The sequence below is a fragment of the Acomys minous genome, assembly GCF_964271855.1.
Source record: "Acomys minous genome assembly, chromosome: 7".
Taxonomy (NCBI): Eukaryota; Metazoa; Chordata; class Mammalia; order Rodentia; family Muridae; genus Acomys; species Acomys minous.
The window spans coordinates 102,314,796-102,334,465 of NC_140488.1; the positions used below are offsets into that span (position 1 = coordinate 102,314,796).

Here is a 19,670-nt window from a genome sequence, read left to right on the forward strand (position 1 = left end):
GGAATTTTTTATGACCATATTGAAATGGAAAGCTGTTGTAACCATGTTCCATGATTTATACTACAGAAGAAAAAAATCTCAGCATATTTTTGTACTCTTTTTTTAACTTGTGATAAAACAAGTTTATGTATTGTAAAAATTAAGTCTTGGGCACAAAAATCAATCCTCTTGAGAGATTAAATAAAAGTTGGCCAACAGTGAGGGATCCGCCAACAAGGATTGCTGCCCCTCTCATGTCTTGACTTTAACTCCATGAGAGCTTGCGTGTGTGTGTGTGTGTGTGTGTGTGTGTGTGTGTGTGTGTGGTCTCTTTAACTTACTTGACACTTCTACTTGATCATTCTTTCTCTCTCTAGTCTACTTTTATCAGCACCCTTCCAGTTCCACCACTTTACCTCCCCTCTGCTCCTGAGAGAGGAGACCTTTATAACACAGGAAACACCAGTAGGGGAAACTGAAACAATTTTGTTATGACACTGAATGTTCCAGAAATGTCAGTGCTTGCAGAAATAAAACAAAAGAAGTTGTTGCACCACTTTCAGCCTCTTAAATTGGGTGAATGTGTGAAGCAACGGTGGTTATGCATCCATTTGTGATAAGGCCAGGCCAGCAGCCCAAGCAGCTTACCTGTCTTGAAAAATAAATGTTACCCAAAGCTTTACTTTACTTTTTGTTCACTGTGGACATTCCCTGTTTTGTTACTGACTTTACAACTGTCTTTGTAAAACGAAGTTCCAGCTCCCCATCTCTGATCTCTGCCCTATATGAGATGAATGGTCTTTGTTTCTTTACTTGTTTGTTTTTTGTTTAGTTTGGTTTGGTTTTTATAAGAGTTTTGAACCCACATGGTAGAGTATGTATAAATTGTCTCACTGTCATGACCCTCTTTGTGTCACCACTCACTCAACACCATATATTAACAGCCCTTGGTTTGACTTAGATTTGGAGGTAATTTTTGTTTTGTTATGTTTTTTCTCACTCCGTAATTCTGACTGTCATGGAACTCACTATGCAGACCAGGCTGGCTTGAACTCACAAGGATCTACATGCCTCTGCCTCCTGAGTACTGGGATTAAAGGCTTGTGCCACTACATCTGGATTGAGGGTAATTTTTTTTCTTCTGTTAACTTATTTATTTATTCACATTACATCCTGATTGCAGCCTCCTCCCTCCTCTCCTCTCAGGCCTACCCTCATACCACCTATGCTCCCCTCTGCTTCTCCTCAGAGAAGGGGAGGCCTCCATGGGTACCCATCAGACCTGGCACATCAAGTCACAGCAGGACTAAGCACATCCTCTCCACTGAGGCCAGACAAGGCATCCCCTCTAGATTCTTCTATCCTTCCCCTCCACTACTTGTAGGCAGAAAATATTTTGGTTGAAGGTTTTCAAGGTGGAATGGTGTCTCCCTCTCTCCACTGGGAGGCCTGCCTGGCTACAGGGTGACCACTTCAAGCTCCATATCTCTTGCTGCTAGGAGTCTCAGCTAGAGTCTCCCCCATAGACTCCTAGGAGACCCTCCCTGTTCCAGATCTCCAGTTCATCCTAGGAATGCCCCCCACTGATTTCTGTTCTCTCTCCAAGACCCCTTCCCACTGCTCTCCCCATATATGAGCCCCACCCCATCTCCATTCCCCTCTCCACTCCCTCTCCCACTCAGTTCCCTCCATCCATCCATCCATCCATCCATCCATCCATCCATCCACTTCCAGTGTCCATTTTATTTCCCCTGCTGAGTGAGATTCAAACATCCTCCCTTGGGTCCTCTTTGTTACTTAGCTTCTTTGTATCTGTGGAGGGGTGATATTTTTAATCATCATATAACTTTAGTATTGAAGGAAACCTTGTACATGGGTCATGAGAATTATCTAGAGAAATTAATTATGGCAGACCCAGGCTTCAGAAACCATCAACATACAAAATCTGTACCAAACACTTAACATTACTGCATCTGCTTTCACTTGTTCCCTGTCTTTCTCACTCTAGTACTGAGACAAGAACTCACTCTCTGACCTAAAACTTAGATGAGTTTAAAAAGATTGTGTTTCATTGTATTGGCACACATCTTTAATCCCAGAAGGCAGAGGCAAGGGTATCTCTGTGAGTTCCAGGTCAGTCTGGTCTACATAGCAACTTACAGGCCAGCAAAGAATACATAATGAGACTTTGTGTTACAGTTTGGAAAAAAATAGTCCCCATAGGCTTATATATTTGAATGTTTGGTCAACTGTTTCAGAAGGATTAGAGGTGTGGCCTCCTTGAAGGAGGTGTATCAGTGGAGGGGAGCTTTGTTTCAAAAGCCCAAGCTCACCGTTTTAGTGACCTCTGTCTCTGATTCCTATTTGTGGATTGAGATGTAAGCTCCTAAATACTGCTCTAGCACCATGCTTACCTGCCTATTGCCCTGGCCTCCAACAAAATTGCCATGGACTCTAACTCTCGAAACTGTAAACCTCCAATTAAATGCTTCTTCTTCTTCTTCTTCTTCTTCTTCTTCTTCTTCTTCTTCTTCTTCTTCTTCTCCTCCTCCTCCTCCTCCTCCTCCTCCTCCTCCTCCTTCTTCTTCTTCTTCTTCTTCTTCTTCTGACAAAGTTCCTCTGTGTAGCATTGGCTGTCCTGGAACTTAATATGTAGACCAGGCTGGCTTCAAACTCACAGAGATCTACCTGGCTGTTCCTCCCCAAGTGCTAGGATTACAAGCATGTGCCCCACTGGCCAGGAGTTTTTTTAATAACTTATTTATTTTTATTTCATGTGCATTGTATTTTGCCTGCATGTATGTCTGTGTGAGGGTGTGCATTACAGACAGTTTTGAGCTCCATGTAAGTGCTGGGAATTAAACCTGGATCCTCTGGAAGGGCAACCAATGCTCTGAGCTCCTGAGCCATCTTTGCAGGAAATGGCTCTTTTTGTAAGTTGTCATGGCTGTGGTGTTTTGTCACAACAATGAAAAAGTAACTGACACCTTGTCTCAAAGGGAAAAAAAGAGAAGAGAAGAAAAGAAAAAGAGGAGAGGAGAGAAGAGAGGAGAAATGTGATCTGTGTTGGATTATTGTCTCCAACTATAGACTAACACAGGCATTCTCTGTTTCTTTGAAGGAGGGCAGGTTAAGCTGTGGTGGTGGTCAGGTTAGGCGTTATTAGATTTTTCAGTTGATAAAGTGTCTGAGATAAATGGGAAGAACAATTTATTTTTGCTAATGGTTTCAAAGGTTTCAGTTGAGGGTCTGCTGGCTCTATTGCTGTGAACCTGTGGTGAAGGAAAACATGGTAATAGTAGAATGTAACACAGAACGCTGCTTACCTCATGGAAGCCAGGAAGCAAAGGGGTAAAAGACAGACTTAGAAACAAACTACACCCACCAAAGGCCTATGCTCCCACTTGGCTATTTCCTTCAACTAGATCCTACCCCCTAATAGGTCCACTAAGCTATAGACTCATGAACAGATTCATGCACTGGAGAGGTTAGTATCCTAATGATCTAATTATCTCTCAATAACACCACCAAATGGGGAATAGGATCTAAAATAGAAGCTTATAGTGGACATTTATTTATTTTGTTTTGTTTTGTGTTTTTGAGACAAGGTCTCTTTGTATAACCCTGGCTCTACTGGAACTCACAGTGTAGACCAGATTGGATTATTGAATGTGTGTGACCCTACAGCTGGCTTTGTAGGGGATATTTTCACATAGACCACACCATGAGTATTAAATATATTTTCTACTTACAATATTTTCAACATGCAATGGGTTTATCAGGATGTGACCTCTTCAATTATTTGAAGCACATCCATAAGGATAAACAAGCTTTGAACTAAGGCTGTTTTGATTCTCATACCAGCACCAGTCTTCCTTGCTTCTGTGTGACTTTTGTTGTTCATGCCCTCTGTACCCTAAACCAGAAGCTGAGCTTCTATTCTTCAGCGTACCCTAGGCCCATCGACACCCCACACCTCCTTCACTACTCAGCTTTCCCCCACTTTTGCTGCCCTCTTCCTGCAAGTTTTTCCAACTTTGCCTTCCTTTGCATAAGCCTGGAAAAAAGTGTATGCGTCCAGGCCACAAGTCAAAGTCTGGCATGCATTTCTTTAAGGCACCTGAGAAAAAGTGGAAACGATGGACAGGTTAATAGCAACAACAAGCTTTGAGTGCCCCCTGGTGTGAGTTTGCAGAATCGCAGGATGTTGGCTGATGAAAACTATCCTTTCGGCTTCCAGAATACAGACTATAAGCCAGCTGTGTGCATGGAAGAACAAATTAGCTTTCTGATTTCCCAGAGCAGGTTGACTAAAGAAGAAGCTTGCTGCATGCTCATGTAGAATATGTATTTTGTGTGAAACTGACAAGGACTATAACCAGAGGGAGATTCAGGACAGAGAGAAGGAGCCTTGTGTAGCAGAAGGCATGAAGCAAAGATTTTTATAATTAAACTAATTATAGAGTGAACAGGAACAAAGATGGAACAATAACTAGATCAAACTCATACAAGTTATCTTGTATCATTTACCAGCTTTTAGATGGAGGCACGGTGAGGCCTTGTGCCAGGTCTGAGACTTGGTTATTTGGGTTCTAAGTAGCTCTTCTGGCTTCCTCTGAAATACCCTCGCAGTATTCTCCAAATCCTTCCCTGGGTTCTCTGGGGTTCCCAAAATCTCACTGCTTTCTCCTGAGACAGACAGTGTTGTTAATTTTACACATCCCAAGCCCCTCCTCCTCCAAATTCCTCATACCATGAGGCAGGCCCACACTTTTCCCTGCTCGTGGTCAAGATCCCGTACATAGCTCTGTTTTCTAAAATTGGTCCTATCCATATAAACTTTTCTACTCATACTATTTCATGCTGGTTTTCTATAACATTTAAAAAGGGGAAATTATTTTAAGAAAATACAAGTAATTTTCAGCTCCTCTATCTCATCTGCTGGCTAATCATACCTTCATGATGGTTCCTAGTGTGTCTCAAATTCCTGTATGTCTAGGGGTAAATAAGAGATTATCTCATTTGTCATAAATTTCCAGGCATTAAAAAAGAAAAGAGATAATTTGAGCGGGACCCCTGGGCCCAAATCTGCCTATCATAATGTTCTACTTGTAGGTTTCTAGGACCCTCTGGATCCTTCTACTTTGCCATTCTCCCATGCTTCTCTCATCTAGAGTCCCAATAGGATGTCCTCCCCTCTGTCCCAGTTTCCTGGTAAGTGAAGGCTTTCATGGGACATGCCCCTTGGGCTAGTATGCAGATATAAGTGAGTATATACCATTTGAATCTTTCTGTTTCTGAGTTAACTCACTCATACCAGCCAAGGACAATACAGGCGGTAAACTTTAAACTCCCACCCAGATCTAGCCAATGGACAGAACATTCTCCACAGTTGAGTGGAGAGTGGGGTATGACTTTCTCACATACTCTGGTGCCTCATATTTGACCATGTCCCCTGGAGGGGGAGACCTGGTGGCACTCAGAGGAAGGACAGCAGGTTACCAAGAAGAGACTTGATACCCTATGAACATATACAGGGGGAGGAAATCCCCCTCAGGAACAGTCATAGGGGAGGGGAATAAGGGGAAAATGGGAGGGAGGGAAGAATGGGAGGATACAAGGGATGGGATAACCATTGAGATGTAACAAGAATAAATTAATAAAAAAATTTTTAAAGAAAAAAGATAATGTCCTTTGAAAATTTTAGGGCTGGAGAGACGGCTCAGAGGCTAAGAACACTGTCTGCTCTGCCAAAGGTCCTGAGTTCAATTCCCAGCAACCACATGGTGGCTCACAACCCTCTATAATGAGTTCTGGTGCCCTCTTCTGGCCTAAAGGCCTACATGTAGGCAGAGTACTGTATATATAATAAATACATCTTTAAGCCAGGCGGTGGTGGTGCACACCTTTAATCCCAGCACTTGGGAGGCAGAGGCAGGTGGATCGCTGTGAGTTCGAGGCCAGCCTGGTCTACAAAATGAGTCCAGGACCGCCAAGACTACCCAGAGAAACCCTGTATCAAAACAAACAAACAAAAAAAAGCCAAAAAAATTTTTAAAGGAGATGTTTTATGTAGGCAGTGATCATATTTTATGACACAAACGCCCTTTTGAGATGGACTCATGAAAGTAAGGTGACATGAAAGGATTAAGACTGATGAGCCTTAGTCACTCCAGAACCAGGGTGGCTAGAGGATGACATTGGATTTCTTACCTTTTATTATTAAAGCAATCATCTAGGGTGACATGTTGTTTAGTATTCAGGTGAAACTTGTGTCTTTAGGTTCTTCCTCCTTTCTAGGGTAATTCAAGTTCAGAGTGTGTGAAAAGGTCTTTGTTCATCTAGCAGACACAACCCACATGTCTACATGATTCAAATGTTTGGATTACTTCCTAGGGGGGAAAAACCTTAAGAACTTCCTCTTGTGCATTAAAATATATGTGGAGATATCATGGTAGGTGGAAACAAAATAAAAGGATAATCAAGAAAACTATGAAACTAGGTGTGGTGGCACACACCTTTAATCCCAGTACTTAGGAGACAGAAGCAGTGAGATCTCTGTGAGTTCCAGGTCAGTCTGGCCTACATGGTGAGTTCTAGGCCAGCCAGAGCTGTATGGTGAGACCCTGTCTCAAAAGCAAATATGTATGTATGATGTATGTATGTATACATTGTATGTATATACATACATGTGTGTGTGTGTGTGTGTGTGTGTGTGTGTGTAGCAGAATAAAGTGATCGAGTTACCTCTTACATCTCTTTATTTCATCTTTATGCTTAGCCCGGGGAGCCATTATAGAGCACACCCAGTGCTTGTTTTTGTTGTTGTTGTTGTTGTTTTGTTTGTTTTTGTTTTGTTTTAGCATTATCTTCTTCCCCCCACGCCCCTCGAGACAGGGTTTCTCTCTGTAGCCTTGGCTGGACTGGGCTCACTCTGTAGACCAAGCTGGCCTCAAACTCACATAGATCTGCCTGCCTCTCCCTCCCTGAGTGCACCACCACACCCTGCTTAGTGCTTGTTTCCTTAAGTCTGGAAGACATGAACATAATACAGTATTGGATTTACACTCCCAAGGAGTTACCCAACCATTATTAATGGTTGTCATTTGCAGAGATGCCACTCTGATGGTAGCATCCAGGAAAAGTGGTTCTCAGTTTCAGCACTCCACCTTTAGGGTTGAGTAATGAATGATCTGGCAAGATATCCAGTGCACCTAAGAATGTTGAGTTGTCTGTACTGTAGATGGCAGTCTTACCTCACCCTCTCATTGTAACTGAAACTGGATCCCCACAGTGAGAACTGCGCTTCAATAATCCCATCCTACTGGTTGGGATGGTTGTTGATAGTTATTGGTAGTTGTTACTGCATCAGTATAGTAGATTTTGTCATAGGATAAAGAAGACATATTCAGATGCCCTTAATACCTAAATTCATTTAGACTTTTATAAAATGTCAGGTCTTCACTAAGAAAAATATTCATCTGTCCCTTCTCACTACAAAAATAGGTTACACCTCTCTTCCATTTGGTACCAGCTTACCCATTGGTTCATGCTCCATGTGAACTGCTAATTGCTGTCCTTTGACTTTCTTTCTTAGGATACCATAATGTTTAATGGCCTCTCCATGGAGTCCTTGTCCCTGATAGATGTTGTGATGTCCATGGCAGTAGACCTTCTGAAAGAAGCTCTCACAGCAAAACCCCAGTGTAACAGTAGCCACAATAACCCTAGCAGACAATTTTGTTTCTCTGGAACCACTCCAGTACCACAATATATGTCAGTCACGCTTCTCTAAAGGAACAAAACTGATAGAATGGAGTGTCTGTGTGCATGTAAATGTGTATGGGGATTTATTTGGGTGATTTACAGGCTGTGGTCCAGGTAGTCCCGCCATGGCTACCTCCTGATGGAAAGGCCAAGGATTCAGTAGTTGTTCAGTCTTGAGACTGGATATCTTAGCAGTCTCAATCTGATGATGGAGTCTTAGGAAGTCCTAGAAAGCTGCTGGTCTTCAGTCTTCAGTCTTCAATCTTCAGTCTTCAGTCTATATTGGAATCCCAAAGAAGTGGGTTCTAATACCAGCTAAGGAATGCCTCTACAACAAGATGCATGAAACTGCAGATGAGATCGAGGGCAAGCCCACAGAAAGCCAAAGCTTCCTTCTTTCATGTCTTTTATGTGGGTTACCCCCAGAATGTATGGCCCAGATTTGAAGTGAGTCTTCTCACCTCAAAATGATCTAATCAAGAAAATATATCACAGTTGTACAGCTACTTGGGTTTTTAGTTGGTTCCAGATGTATTCAAGTTGACAACCAAGATTAGCCATTACAGTTACCAAGGGACAGGAGAGATGACTCTATGATTAAGAGCACTAACTGTTCTTCCAGAGGACCCAGGTTCATGAAGGCCATTCCTATTCAAACCACCACATTTCACTCCCTGGCTCTCATAGACTTATAACCATGTCATAATGCAAAATGCAACATCTAAACATTAAAAGTCACTGGGCATGGTGACACACACCTTTAATCCTAGCACTTGGGAGGCAAAGTCAGGTGGATCTCAGTGAATTCAAAGCCAGCCTGCCCTACAAAGCAAGTCCAGGACATGCAGAGCTATGCAGAGAAATCCTGTCTCATAAAAACAAACAAATAGCAAAAGTCCAAAGTTCAAAGTATCTTCTGGGATTCAAGGCAATCTCTTAACTGTAACCCCTGTAAAATCAAAAATCCAAAATCACATCACATACTTCTAACATAAAATGGCACAGAATATACCTTACTGTAGAGGAATTTTAATTCAGAATATGGCTACTCTGGCAAAAGATCATACCCAAAGACCTTCTAGGTCTGTGTGCTCCAGCTGGACTACAAACACACCTTTAATCCACAAAGCAGAAGCAAGCAGATCTGAGTTCAATGCCAGCCTGGTATAGAACAAGTTTCAGGTAAAGAAACACTTAGGTCCAGGCATGGTGGTACATGCCTTTAATCTCAAACAATGAAGGCAAAATTAGTGTGTAGAAGGAAGCACCTACGTTTTAAAGCACTGTATAATTGACTGGCAGAAAAAGTCACAAATCAGAGAAAGATTTGACAGAATATGGTACACCCAACTCTCACAAGAACAGAGAGGAAAGGGGCAATGCAGCGAGAAAGAGAGAGAGAGGAGGGAGTTTTACCAGGACAGTAATGAGAGACAGGTTGCAGAAAAAGAACACAGATGAAGAAGGTCTGAGCCAGAGAATGAGAAGGAGCCAGAAGATTAGAGCAGATTGCTGGAGTTAGTTTGAGGGCAAGCAGAGCAATTCAGAGGGTGAGAGAGAAGCCAGATTGAATAAGTTACCTGGGAACTGGAGCCAGAACAGCTGAGTTGAACCAGCTAGCCCAGAGGTCAGTAGGAACAAAAAAAGGGTGAGCTTATTAAGAAGTAAGTTTCAGAGGCAGAAAACATTCTAGGCCTATGTTAGATTGTATGGAAGCTAGAAGCTTCCAGGACTAGGCCTAGGTTAGCAGACAGAGGCAATAATCCTCTGAGATAACAATTGGAACAGATGAATAAAAAGTTCCTTTTACACTTTACAATTCAAATAAGGAGGAAAGGGAGCATAGTGAGGAAATACTGGGCCAAAGCAAGACTGAAACCCAGATTCTACATGTACATCTTCATGTCTGATGTCAAAGTGCTCTTCAGATCTCCAATTCCTCTCAGCTTTGTTGACTTCAACACACTTCCTTCTTGTAGGCTGGTTCCACTGCCTGTTAGCAGCTCTTTTCTGCAGATGTCCCTTGGCTCTGACATCTCCAACAACTTGGGGGTCTCCAACACAATCCAACTTTCACTTTCACAGCTTCACACAGAGGCCGTTCTGGACCTCCATGCAGGGACACCCCAACACATACCTGGCTTCAACAGCTTTTTTAGCCACTGTGGTGGTTTGAATAGGAATAGCTCCCATAGGCTCATAGATATGAATCACCAGAGAATGGCACAATTTGAAGACAAGAAATGAGGATCAATTCTGAAGATGAATTATGACCAAGGTAGAATGTAACTAATCTCTTATAATTTCTCTCCTTATCATTTACCTCACAGAAAACTAAAGCAAATGGTTTTTTAATAATCTTTTTATCATTTTTTAAAATAACCAAACAAGGCTTTGTGTATATCGAAGTTTCCATCACTGAGTCAGATGACCTTTGTCTGTACTGTGTCATAACTTGGTGCTGACTTCTGTTTTTTTTAATTAACAGTGGAAGAACAGACCAGAAGGTCGAGCCTCTTCTCTTAACTTTTCTATGAGCACAGGAAGACCTAGGACATTGACCATATCTGTGAGGCGGTGAATGGGTTGGTAATGGGTAGGTCTCAGTCCGAGATTGAGTGAGGTGTTGCTCACTTGATTCTACCTGCAGAATCAAGTGCCTTGCTATTGTGTTAAGTGATGTGTGTGGCCTCTGGAACCTAACACTTAGCAGAGTAATTTGTATAGAGTCTCCGGTGCTACTTTGATGACAGCAATTTTCCCTGAATAGGTGAATATCAAATTCCCTGCCCCTAAGAATGCATTAATTTGGGAATTAAGTCCTGAAGGGATCCAGATAAACCCCATCTTTGTGCCCCAAATAAAAATCTGTTCACTTTACACAAGATCATTTGTCATAAGATGGCCTCCTATTAGGGTATGCCTTGCATTTGACAAGATCCACATGTGAAAGGTGCTTGCAGCTTGATTCATTAGACAGTCTCTGGGTGTCCAGGATCAGGCTGAAGGTTTGCCTGCACCCCCAGATAAGTCTAAGCCAAATCAGAACTATTATGTTGAATTCAAGGGCTGAAAGGCCTAAACAAAAAAAGTTCAATATGCACAGGAGGAAGCCTGAGGAAGACCATACACTTCCTTGGCCTCCCAGATAGCTGAGGACAGGAAATTTGTGCTGGCCACAAGAAATCTATGCAGGAGAAGGCAGCCCTCACCTATTAAGCCCATCTACACAAAAACAACCCGTCCACAGCTGTTTCTGGAGCAGCCAGCATTTGCATACCATCATTTACCCTGGTGCCACACAGCAGGTGCTTCATCTTTACGATCAAGGGGTGGCTCATGTGTAATGCTGTTGCCCAACAGTGTTTACAGTAGCAGCCCTTGTGCTGTATCTAGGTTTTTTTTTTTTTTACAGTGCTTATGATTCCCAAAAGAAGTCATGGTGTCATTTCTCTCTTATCCTAGTTTGTTCCCATAATGGAACAGAATCAGTGGCAAAGGGCCCTCTTTGCCCCTCTTGGGTATCCAGAGTATGTGAGGTTTTCACCTATGACTCAAGCTCCCAGAGAGGCCAAATCCTAAATAGACATGTGTTTGTCACTTAAGGACAGACGTAGGTTCTGAGAAATGTGTCATTTATGGATTGTATGTTCACGTGAATACCCATGTGTATGCGCAGAACTATTATGTCTATGCTGCCACCTAGACAAATGTTAGAAAAAAACTGATGGATCAATTCCTTGACAGACACAAATAACCCAAATAGTAGATATGAGTGACTGCTTGACTACGTGATGAAGCAAATGCACATAATCCAAGTGGTTGAATGATATATGATTGGTTGGTGTAGTAGACAATATTTGTGAGATATATATATTTGCATAAACATACATTGTCTAGTCTATTGCATACCCTTAGCAAAAGTACAAATATAGCTGTTGATTCATGACATAGATAATAACAGGAAAGGATGGAGAGGATGTATGGATGGACTGATAGACAGACAGACTGACCAATAGTATACCTATTGCTCTGGGGTCCACAATAAACAAAACAAGATTACATTTAACACAGGAAGAAATTATGCAATCAAAATATGCAATAAGTAGGAAATGTATGAGTTTTACAAGGATATACATTCTAAAATTATGATAAGCAGTATGGTTGATACATAATTCAACAACTCAGTAGTCAGGCAATGTAATATTATGTACTGTGTACTTTTATGGCTGGTAGTTCAGTTTTCAGCATCATCACACACATGAGGAAAGTATTGCATTATAATATCTTGTGAAAAGAAAGTGCACCTACACAAAAAGGTGATATAATCTTAGAGATTATCATCATATATATGGTTACCATTGACCAAAACCTATGAGCTCTTTAACTGGTGATTTAAGACTAAATTTTACAAATCCTAGTGGTACACACCTGTAATTTCAGCTCGCAGGAGGCTGAGGCAGAAAGATCCTGACTTAGGGTACAGAATAAAAACCTGTCTCAGAAAGCCAAGAGAAGAAAAGAGAAAAGGAAGGCTATATGGGGGAGGAAGAGGAAAAAGAAATAATTAAATGAAAAATTTAGGAAGAACATGTCCTGATTCCCAATAGGTGTCTAAAGTCCAGCCTTCTTATTTTTCTCTACTTTTTACCCCCTGCCAAGTTAGCAGAGCTTGTTCCAACACAGAGCTTAGATAAATCTTTGAACACCCACATTCAAAAGCTTTAGGAAGTCCCTGGGAAGAACCCCGAGGAACATAGGTGAGGCCTCAGCAAAGCATGCAGCAAAAATCTTACCAGTAAACTAATGTGTATGTGACCCACTTTTAGTGGCCTCAGAAGAATGCTGGTTACTTAGATAGCTTAATATGAGTCTCTTGACGGTAGAGGAGAAGCTTTATTGGGACCACATGGCTTAGGATTTATACAGGAATTTCTGGGTCAATAGACCTTTCTGCTGCAGTGATTGTGAAACTGCAACCAGATTTTTTCCTCCTCCCTGGATGTTCCTACTACCTTTATTTTGATAATCTAAACTTCAACCTACTCAGGGAAGAGCTCTTCTGTTCTTTGGGGTGAGTTGTTTGTTTGTTTGTTTGTTTGTTTGTTTCAGAGTCTTACTATGTAGCTCTGGCTGGCCTGGAACAGGCTATGTAGACCAAGCTGGCCTCCAGCTCATGTGAGCTCAACCTTCCTGTTTCCTGAGTGCTGAGACTAAAGACAAGCACCATCATGCCAGGCTTTCTTTCTCTGTACATTCTTTAAATTGTTGCTTGTTTGTTTAGACAGGCTGGCCTGGAACCTGTGATCCTTCTGCCTCAGCGTCTCAGGTGGCAGAGTTATAGGTCTGTGTCTCTATATCTAGTTCTTTCGGATGTTGGATTTTATTTTGGTTTTTCAGTGGTTTTATTTATTTGTTGCTATTGTTTTGAGATAGGGTCTCACTGCATAGTCCTGGCTAGCCTCAGACACACAGAGATCCACCTGCTTCTGCCTCCTGAGTGCTGAGATTAAAGGAATGCTCTTCAACACCTGGCTGATTCTTTGGTTTGGTTGTCTGTTTGTTTGTTTGTTTGTTTTTTGTTGTTGCTTGGTTGTTTGGTTGGTTAGTTGGTTGGTTTGGAGGTTTGGATTTGGTTTTCATTTTGGGTTTTGAGTTTGGCTTTGGTTTTTTCACTTCTTGATTAACTTCATCTTGATACTGTTCTTCAAGCTAGTCAAGAATGTCTTTCATAGGGTCTCAAGAGGTGGTTCAACATCTGAGCACTAGCTGCTCTTCCAGAGGGCTCAGATTCAATTCCCAGCACCCACATAGCATCTAACAATCATCTATAATTCTAATCCTAGGAAATTCAACACATTTTTCTTTTCTTTTTCAACACCTTTTTCTATCATTTGTGGGCAAAGCACCCACGCACATAGTACACAGATGTACATGTACACAAAACAGCCATATACATAAACTAAAAATAAGTTGTTAAAAAAAAAGACTGTCCTTCATGTCACAATGTGTACCCATAGATCCCAACCTTGAGTAATGACGGATACCTGAAAGTCAATCATGGCATGTATCAGGAAGGCATAATAATTTATGTCCTTAAGAAAGACTCCAGATTTGGGCTGGAAAGATGGTTAAGAGCACTTGCTGGTTTGGGGAAGGACCTGTGTATAGACAACTGTCTGTAAATTCAGTTCCAAGGGTTCTGGTGTCCTCCTCCTCCTCCTCCACTTCCTCTTCTTCTTCATTTTTGTTTTGTTTTGTTTTTTGTTTTTCAAGACAGGGTTTCTCTGTATAGCCTTGGCTGTACTAGACTCACTTTATAGACCAGGCTGGCCTTGAACTCATGAAGATCCACCTGCCTCTGCCTCCCGATTGCTGGGATTAAAGGTGTGTGCCCGGCCTAATGCCCTCTTCTAACCTTGATAGGTTCTGCACATATGTGCTGCACAGACATAAATGCAGGCAAAATACTTGTACACTTAAAATGAAATTTTTTAATTTTTTAAAAAAGACTCCTTTTTTTCCCCAGTTGCAGTGCTTACTGTATAACTTGTCTTAACCATAATAAGACAAGTAAGGCATAATTTGTGGCTCATTTGGAGAATGATATGAATAATACAGGGAACAAGTGAGGCACACAAGATGATGAGATTTATTGACTGGACCTGCAAGACTATGAAGTTAATGCCCAACAGAATAGAGTCTGTGGCTAGGAATATAATTATCCTTAAGCAAATGTCTTTAGAGATATCATACAGGAAATAGCTGAGTGCATACAGTCTACTATAGCCACACAGTGGTAGATGATGAGGAAAGTAATGATATTTTCCTCTGAAATGAGAAGAAAGGGTAAACTAGTTAAAGACTATTTATGGGGTAAATAAATTGGCAATAAATGGGATAGTAAATAGAATCCCTAGTAGAAACCTTCAATATTTTCATCCAGCTACAACTTGCAATTCCACTTGTAGCTATGCCTGAGATAGCAGAGTTCTTCAGAGATCAAGCTAAACTCCTGGCTTTACATCTGAGTTCTGTGCCTCCACATCCCTCTCACCTTCATCACACTATTCCCCTCCCTCTCATTAACATCGTCATAGCCATCACCATCTTCTTCACATTCTTTACCGTGATCATTGGCTCCCCCATGCTTCCCAGGATATTCTAACATCTTCCAGACTTAAAACAATAGCGAGGCATTGGTTGGATGTTTCCTCAATGTCTGTTCCATCTTTATCCCTGAATATCTTGTAGGCAGGGTAAAATTTGGATTGAAGTTCTTGTAGATTGATGGAATGTCCAAGCAATGCCTGGCTCAACCTGAGACTCACCCCACATTTGAGAGCCAACCCCTGACACTGTTAACAATACTTGCATACAGGAGCCTAGCATAGCTGTCCCCTAAGAAGCTCCAAAGAGCAGTGGATCAAAACAGATGCTGAGACTCACAGCCAAACATTGGGCAATGTGTAGGGAGTCTTGTGGAAAAGTGGGGGGAAGGATAGAAGGACCTGGAGGTTAACAAGAGCTCCACAAGAAGACCAGCAGAGCTCAGGGCCCAGAGGAGCTTGTGGAGTCTCAAGCACCAACCAAGGACCTTGCATGGACTGGACATAGATCCTCTACACAGAGGTAGCCATTGGGCAACTCAGGCTTCATGTTGGTCCCCTAGTAAGGGGAGCAGGGGCTGTCTCTGACATGGACTCTTGTCTGTGTTTTTATATCACTTCCCACTGGCTGGGCTGCCTTGTGAGGCCATAGGGGAAGAGGATGTGCTCATTCCTGATGCAACTTGATGATCTGGGATGATTTCGGAGGGTGGGCAGCTCCCCTTCTCTGAGAAACATGGGAAGGGGAAGAGAGTGAGAGGGTGGGACTGGGAGATGAGGGAAGGAATTATGATCAGGATGTAAAGTGAATAAATAAATTTTTTAAAATAGTGAAATGGTAACTATGTCACCATATAGCAACCCTCTGCAAGAAAAAACGGCTCAAACTTCCATGGTATGGGATTGGAGAGATGGTTCAACAGTTAAAAACATTTGTTGCCTTTACAGAGAAACTGAATTCAGTTCCCAGTACCCACATGGTGGTTCACAATGATCTGTAACTCCAGTTGCAGGAGATCTGACATCCCCTTTCTGACCTCTGTGGGCACCAGGCACAGACATACAGGCAGACAAAACACTCATACACTCAAGATAATTCTTTTTGTTTAAGTATGTGTCACTGTATCATTTATTTGTCTACTCCCTCAGTGATCTGGAATCAACTCATCAGATGTGCATGCTATTGTCTGTAAGGCCTAATTCTGTTTGCCTGGGAAGTAGCTGCACAGTGTCCTTTCAACACATCCCTGTCTCAGCCCACACAGGCAAAGCTCCAGCCCATGAGGGTCAGGTTAGTAATTAGAAGGCTTGAGTGGCTAGTCAGAGAAATAAGGGTTCTAGTGAGCTTCAGAATCTGATTCACAAACACCTGACAAAGGAAAAATAAGGATGGGAACAACTCTGGGGAGATCTCTGTAGAACAGGTTAGATGTGAACCAGACAGAACCAGCTGAAATCAAGTGGCAGGGCTGGCCACATGAAGATAAAAGGCAGCAATCACACTCTCACACTCGACACCCCTAGAAACACAACCATTGTTGCCCCTCAAAGCAGCCTTGTCTGCTGCCAACATCCTCTGCAGAAGTGTCCCTACAGCCCATCGTTTGAGCACCAACTTGCAATTCAAGAATGTGGAGACTCCTGGGATTGGTTCTGTTTACATGCTTCTAGCAGCCATGGAGGCTGGAACACCAAATGGTTACCTCTGACCTTTTAGAATGATGTAGGAGGGAATACACATATAGGAGATGCTCCTGGTGTTTGGGGCAGGGGTGGGGCTCAGATGGAATTCTACTGAGATTAAAAATACAGTTGCCTCCTAGGAAATCTCTCTTTGGCATCTCCTCCAGAACACTGAGCAAGGTTGAGTGTGGTCTCTCAAGGAAGATGGACCAGCATTACCCAAAAACCACTGGGCAGCAGCTACCAGGACCAGGGTCACACTGTTTGTGTAACTTTGTGACCCCCCAAAAGTACAAATGCAAGTTTCACTACCTTTTGAAAATGCAAAAGAGTCCTATTGTAGCTGAATGCAGTAGCACACACATGTAATCCTAGTACTCCCGGAGGCAGAGGCAGGGAGATCTCTGTGAGTTCGAGGCCAGCCTGGTCTACAAAGCAAGTCCAGGACAACCAAGGCTACACAGAGAAATCATGTCTCAAAAAAACAAAAATTAATTAATTAATTAATCCTCCAGCAGACAGCATGGGGGATGCCACAAGGTAGAACTGTCTATGATGTGCTAAGGAAATATTTGTTGCTTTTCTATAAACATACCAGGATGGCTTTTAACCCATACATGCTGCAACGTTTCTGCAAAGAACAAAAGAGAAACCACGTGCATCTGTGTGTGTGCATGTTGTATGCATGCAGATAGACAGATGGTTAGGTATTTTTCTCCAGATAGAGACATGGTTAGATTTTTTTTCCTCTTGTTTTGTTGTTTTCTTTCTGTTTTTGTTTTGTTTTGATTTTGAGATGAGGTCTTAGTAGCCCAGGGCTGGCCTTAAATTCCTCAGGTAGCTCAGGCAGTCTGTGAACTCAAGGCAATACTCCTGTCTCAACTTCTCTAGTGTTAGTGTTTCATGCATGAATCATGGTGCCCGGCTACCTGTATCTTCTTAACTGAGGGAAAGGCAAGTGAGCACACAGCAATGATCATAGATCCAAGGAGTTCTTAGACTATGACACAGCACAGGAGAGACAGTTCTACTAAAGAAATTATGCACCCCCACCCTAGTGAGACTAGATAAAGACTTGCTTCATACCTCCCAGTGTTCCACTCCCAGTCTGTCCTGTTGGACTTGTCTGTCTTCTGCACCATCCAAACCTTCCAGAAGACCACTGGCTACAGGCTATTTGGAAAGAATCCACGTCAAAATGGAGTTAGTCACAATTACTTTATTTAACTATTTTCCCGAGGACTGGGATCTAGCACTGAGCATTACAGCTGGCCTCCAAAAAAGTCCAAATGGTAATTAAGAGTCAAGAAGTGACACTGAATGTTCTAGAAGGAATTTTCCATTCCCAAGATCTGGTGTGTTGTGTCTCCTAGCATAAAGCACATCTTCAGTGAGCTCCATCATGATGACCACAGTGGGATTTGGAGGATGCTACATCAGGGCAACACTGTGGTAGGAAGGAAGGCAAGGACACAATCCAAAATGATGAGATACTTAGCCTTAAAAAATAGGGCTATCTGATCCATATCCCAACCCTTCAGAGGTCCCCCTGGACTTAGGAAATGGAGTCAACTTCCTTTATGTTGCAGGAACCAGTTGCGGTATGGATTTCAACAGTGCTGGCATCAGAACCTGGGGAGGAAAAGAGTAGATTGTGTTGGGGCTGAGGTTCTAGAAGGCTTTCTATTGTTTTCCTGACACAGGGTCACATGTAGACCAGCCTGGCCTCAAAATTAATATATCATCAAGAATGACTCTGAGCTTCCAATCCTCCTGCTTCCCCTTCCAAAGTGCTAGAATACTAGATATGTACCATCATGTTTGTCTTATATAGTACTGGGGACTGAACCCAGGGCCTCTTGCTAGCCACACACTGTACTAACTGTGCAACATTGCCAGCCCCTAGAAGGCCTTCCTTCACCTTCACAAAATGTTACTAGTATTCAACAACAAAATGAGATTTTTGTCTTTATTTTTCTAGGAAGAAAGGAAGGAAGGAAGGAAGGAAGGATCTTAGTCAAATTTTAGCGTCTAAGGCCTATTATGCCTTTAGTCTCAGCATGAGGGAAGCAGAAGCAGGCAAATTTCTGTGAGGTTGAGGTCAGCCTGGTATACATAACACATTCTAGAACAGCCAGGACTACATAAAAAACCCCTGTTTCAAAGAATAATTGGCATCAATATTACCTGTGTGTAGGTATAAAAAGAGAGGAAAAGGAAAAAAAAACTCTTCATCATCCACTACTACATTTAATCCATTCATTCAGAGGGAAAAATGAAACGAACTCTACAGAATCATTTCAGGCAGCTGACACATGACTCCAGAGGAAATGTGACAGTTTAATTAACATGGTCCTGGAGCCCTGGATGTGTCCTATAGGATGCACAAAATAGAGTCCACCCATGGGGAGTTGTGACATACAGAATAGGTCCTCCTGACTAGTTACCTATACTCGGCTCCTGGAAGTCCCCAAAACAAAGAATCTAGCTAGGCAGTGGTGGCGCATGCCTTTATAATCCCAGCACTCGGGAGGCAGAGGCAGGCAGATCGCTGTGAGTTCGAGGCCAGCCTGGTCTACAGAGTGAGTTCCAGGACAGCCAAAGGCTACACAGAGAAACCCTGTCTCAAAAAATATAAAAAAAATTAAGAAAAGAAGAAAAGAAAGAAAGAAAGAACTATGCTCTGTAAAACTCCCTCTCCTCCTCACACACAGTGCCACCAACTTTTACCTTGCCTCTCCTGTCCTTCAGCACATGGAAGCACCCAAAACAATCTCTCCATCTTTCAAGTGCTGTAATTTAAACACATATAAAGATCCAACACACAGTAGCACTTGCTTGACAATGCTTTGCCAAGCCTTGTTCTCATCCTTGTTCTGATCATAAAACTGATGCCCTGGATATAATGACTGAGTGGCAAACGATAGTTCTCATATGATGACATAGTGCACAAGTCCAAATAATGTCTAACTTATTTTGTGTTCCTGTCATGAGAAGCTGACCTTTCTCTCTGGCCTTCATGACTGGAACCTGTGAGAGCGTGAGAGAGAGCTAGCTATGCTTTGCTTCTAAGGACCATTGATAAGCTTTCTTCAGAATAATTAACTTTGTAACTTATCACATTGTCTCTTT

At 42.3% G+C, this 19,670-nt stretch overlaps 1 protein-coding gene across 1 annotated transcript in view; it reads right to left on the bottom strand.

Annotated features, from left to right (window-relative positions):
- Positions 1 to 18,055: 18,055 nt before the first annotated feature.
- GPR143 (G protein-coupled receptor 143) overlaps positions 18,056 to 19,670 on the bottom strand; it is a gene marked incomplete at its 5' end in the record, with an annotated part of 31,894 nt that continues 30,279 nt past the window's right edge. Inside the window, one exon of the mRNA XM_084790589.1 lies at positions 18,056 to 18,170. Coding sequence (XP_084646715.1) covers positions 18,094 to 18,170 — 77 coding nt within the window. The 3' untranslated portion in view covers positions 18,056 to 18,093. The remainder of the gene's footprint in view (positions 18,171 to 19,670) is intronic.